General features: G+C 42.5%; 1 protein-coding gene across 1 annotated transcript in view; it reads right to left on the reverse strand.

The window, feature by feature from the left end:
* Window positions 1-2,782: 2,782 nt before the first annotated feature.
* The window catches only part of PID1 (phosphotyrosine interaction domain containing 1), a 300,659-nt gene continuing 298,564 nt past the window's right edge, over window positions 2,783-4,877 (reverse strand). Inside the window, exon 3 of the mRNA XM_006866728.1 lies at window positions 2,783-3,665. Within this exon, the coding sequence (XP_006866790.1) occupies window positions 3,189-3,665 (477 nt within the window). The 3' untranslated portion in view covers window positions 2,783-3,188. The remainder of the gene's footprint in view (window positions 3,666-4,877) is intronic.

The raw sequence follows: 4,877 nt of genomic DNA on the forward strand, positions 1-4,877 counted from the left end.
ACAAGTAAGTACCTGTCATACCCACCTATAGCATCCTTCTGAGGAGTAGGTTAAAGTCACCAAAGTATTTTGTGTCTTAGTGTAAAAAGTGAGAGGAGAAATCACTAAAAAATAATCACGCAAATCTGAGGCATTCCTCTGAGGGGAATTTGGATTGGCTGCCCCCACAGCCTTCATTGGCTGATTGAAGGATAGCATGGTCTTCACATTGCTTCCCAGTCATCCCCAAAGCCTCCATCAACGTTACGAGTCAACTACTTAGTATATCAGTTGACAAGGCTGCCAATCCTGCAAAAATGCAGGCAAATGCTTTCTCCAATAAATAACCATATGTGCATTTTAGGTTCCAAATTTTACTCAGGGAGGAAAATTATATTGTGCTTGTAAGAAACCAAGGTGGGCTTGCTCTTTCTTTCCCTCTCTGAAGTGCATTCAAAGACAAGAGAGGAAATTCGAAATGGGGAAATGTTCAGCTGGTGCAAAATGCCATTTCAATCGGAAGAGTGTGGTAGTAATTCTGACTTGCAGTCATCTTATGCTCCGTCCCGTGCATTCTCACTTCTGGAGCCATTAACGGTGTCCCTGATACCGTGAAGGACAATGCACTGAATGTGGAGATTCCTGACCACCTGCCATGCTTGATGGATGGGGCGCTTCTGAGAATTCATGGCCAGGAGGAGCCGTTTCTACTTAGTTCTGTCAGAAAGAATTACTCAGTGTTTATCTTCCAGAGTTTCAGTGGAGGCTCTCCACAGGTGTACACAGACTTTATAAATCGCCATCATGTGCAATACTTTCAGGGATGGTCTTCTCTGAGATCAACCAAGCAGACTAAATAACTCAACTGTTGATACCTTACCATTTCGATTAATGGATTCAGCATTAGTAAACAGAACCAGCAAAGACACCACTTTGAGGACTAACGTACACCTGACTCAAGCCATGGTATTTTTCAATTGCCTCATATACATGTGAAAATTGGACAGTGAATAAGGAATGCCATAGAAGAATCAATGCATTTGAATTAGGGTGTTAGAAAAGAATGAAAATACCACGGGCTGCCTGAAGAACAAACAAATCTGTCTTGAAAGAAGTACAGCCTTAGAATGTTCCTTAAAAGTGAGGGGTGAGAGCCTTCATCTCTCATTCTTCAGACATGTTATTAGGAAGGACCAGTCTTTGGAGAAGAACAGGTTTGGTAAAGTGAGAGTCAGCAAAACAGAGCACACTGCAGTGAGATGGATTGGCACAGTGGCAGCATCAATAGGCTCAAACATAGCAATGACTGTGAGGATGGTGCAGGCCCCCGCAATCTGTTGTATATAAGGTCACTATGAGTCAGAACAACTCCACAGCACATGACAACAACAAGCAGAACTGAAGTTCAAACACACATACACACACATACAATCATGCTATTTGTGACAACGCTGAAACATATTTTGAGATAGGATTATCCTGTTTTCTCAAGGTGATCTATTTGGTCCTTCAGGTTTCCATGGCTTACAAAAGAAAAGACACAGAAAGTATGAAATTCTTCACCTTTATTAACTCAAACATATTTTTATTAAAGAGTGAATGCACGTATGATAAAGAATAGTTTACATATGTTGTAGAGCAACAAGCATATCTTCAACAAGTGAGTCCTCTCAATATGACTCCATGCTTATTCTACATGCCTTAACATAGGACCCACACACAGGGAAGGGGACACGCATACACACGTACACAGATGCATACATAGACACACAGATAAGCAGACCAAACACCAACACCATCGCTCTCTGGATTTCTTGAGCACTCATTTAAGGCTTCTGTAAGGTGCTCCAATGCCCCTAACATTACAAGGAGTCAAACAGATTTTGAAAGGAGAAGCATTCCCTGGAAAACCAGTCATTTTATCTTAGCCTTAAAAAGTATGCACTTTAACAAATAACTTGCCATTGTATTCAATGTTGACTCTTTGCACTTAGGACATCTCAAGATCCATGGAAGTCAGAAATCTATGTTGTTGTTTTTTTGTAGTGAGAATTTCTCTTTAGAAATCGTGACCAAACTAGCAACTCTGAACCTAAAATCTCCCCAAATTTAAGGTAAGCAGGTCAGATTTCCGTTTACATTAAGATATATGTGGCTTCCCTTCCAAGTCGGGTATAGAGAGCTGGTTCCCTAAGTTGTGTGCAACGTTGAGTGTTGGGAGCAAGGCTTCCTTGGTCATTCCACATCAGATCTGAAGCTTGCCTTGATGGATTCATCATCAGCTAGAATCACTGAACGTGTAAGTTTCCATAAATCAAGATTGAGAAAAGGTGTTTGCCCACTTGTTTGACGCTCTCTTTTCCCAGGGTTTCTTGAGTCAAGGTTGGTTGGTTGGATTGCTGATTTCATTTGCTCTGTTAGTTTCTTCCCTTTTGGTGTCCTGCAGTGTTAAGTTGAGAATCCCTATCTCTAGGAATGTTGGCTTGGGTTGGATAGGGAGGGAGGGTAGAGAGGGCGGGAAAAGGGAAGGGGTGGTTAGTACTTGCAAGTCTTCTAAGAAAATAGATGACATGAATACATAAAAGGGTACTACTTGATATATTATGTAATAAAAGCATTATCTTTAACTGTGAATTAACTGCCAACTATTGGGTTGTTAGTTGTAAAGCTCAATAATGGCTGTGCTGGTTCCCATATTGAGGAGACATGCCATGGGAGTGGGTCTCTCAGAATCATCCTGAGGCATTCTGCCAGCCCTGCGACTTCTGCACCAGCATCAGAATCTCCCACAAGGGATCCCATAGGTGCAGCTAACATTCTTGTTGGATTTCGTCATAAGGCAAATTGGAGCGATTCATCAAATGACAGCCGCAGAGTGTTTGCCTGAGAGTGGTGAAAGTCAGTGTAGAGATCTCCCACAGGGAGGCCTTGGGAACCAAGGAAAAAGAAGAAGACGAAGAGAGTCTAGACCCTCCCTCCCCATCCACAAGCCCACCCGCCTCACAGTCTCAGCAGCAGCAGATTCCAATACAATGCAATTACTTTAATGATACATTTCTTTAGATTTAGAATTGCTCTTCTGAATTGAAAAAGCAAGGTTGGCCAAGAGTCTGGCAGTCTTTTCATCCCAAATTTGAATCACTGATTAGTCATCTATCATCTTGAATTCCTTGACCCTTGCTGCCTCTGCGGAAGCACCCTAAGTTCATTCAGCCATCATCAGATTCCAATTCCTGGGATACCTCTTCAGAGGAGCTATTCCTGTGAATCCGGCCATCACTCTTCATACTATGGAAAGTCTTCTTGAAGGCTTCCATCATGGCATGGGCTAGCTTCTTGGCCTCGAGCTTGCTCTCACACTCGACAGCATGGCAGTCCATCTGGTATGACAGATCGTCGTTGATCTCCCTGTACACCCAAGCGAAGATGTTGGGGCTTACGGTGTGGTCGGCGGTGCAGTAGGCAATGCGAGCCACCTGGAAGGTATCCATGTGAACGGTGGCCTCACCTTTGTGGTCGAGATGATGGAGCCACACTTGGAAGGGACGGATTTCCAGGAGAGCATTGGCTGGGAAGATGTCTTCTCGGGCTAGTGTGTGCTTCTTCCAGAGTTCAATCACTGGCTTTTCTGTGCAGCCAGATAGAAACTGCATGCTTGTAGTGGAAACTTTACCCAGATAGGTAACCTGCAGAGGGGAGAGAGGAAGAAAAGGAGAGAGAGGTCAATAGGAGGCTCTTTGTTCTAGGTGGTTAAATGAGTGACCCTTTGCTTTTCAATCAATTCCAACTCATAGCAACCCTCTGGGACAGAGTAGAACCACCCCAAAAGATTTCAAGGCTGCGATATTAACAGGAGCAGACTGCCTCATCTTTTTCTTGTGGAAGTAACTGGTGTGTTCAAACTGCCAAACTTTCAGTTAGCAACACAGTTGCTCTAATCATGGCTGCACCACCAGCCCTCCACTGAGCAGATGTTCTCAGTCACACTGAAAACAGACATTCTGCCAGAATAGCTGCCCACTGGAAAAATGCTTTAAAATGTTTCAAATAGAGTTGGGCTTTTGGAAAACATTTAATTTCTAGAAAACTAGTCTTCCTCAGCCCACCATGGTTTCCAACTCAAATTAGAATGTCTCGTCAAGATCTTTTTGATATGCTGGTATTTCTTTAAAATCAAAAAGCCACTCAAATTATACTTTCAATCAAATGCACATAGAATTTAATGACAGACAGGAGTCAAAAGGATGCTGCATTTGGAAAAACAAAATTTTTATTAAATTTATCTCTTAGGTGGATTCTCTTTCCAAATCTCTCAGTATTTGATTTCACGCATAGTTGCTGCTAGCAAATGCCAAGGATGCAGACAATGCCCTGTATAAATTACAGCCTAAAGCATGGTTATTTTCTATGCTTAGATAGTTTCTAAAGATTAAAAAAAAAAAAAAAAAAATACAGTGTGGCCTGTTATTTTTCAACTTAATTTTTGACCTGAGAGACATATGGTTTTGGTAATAATGAAATAAAAGATTCGGGGTTGCTGTTGTTGTTAAGTGCCATCAAGTCGATTCCAACCCATAGCGACCCTGTGTATGGTTTCCGAGGAGCAGCTGGTGAGCATGAACCACCGGCCTTGCAGTTCAAACGGCTTTGCAGTCTGGCGCATTAACCCACAATGCCACAAGAAGTTAAATCTAGAATCCTGGCTTATCAAATAGAGGGTGGTCCTAAACACAGATGGAGTACTGCAGGATAATGTGCTGGAATGCAAGGTCAGCTTAAACCGCAAGGTCGGCAGTTCAAATTCACCAATCAATCCTCAGAAACCCTATATAGAGTTGCTATGAGTTGGAACTGACTCACAATGCTTAACAACAACAACACACACACACACACACACA

This window comes from Chrysochloris asiatica, unplaced genomic scaffold (assembly GCF_000296735.1).
Source record: "Chrysochloris asiatica unplaced genomic scaffold, ChrAsi1.0 scaffold00096, whole genome shotgun sequence".
NCBI lineage: Eukaryota > Metazoa > Chordata > Mammalia > Afrosoricida > Chrysochloridae > Chrysochloris > Chrysochloris asiatica.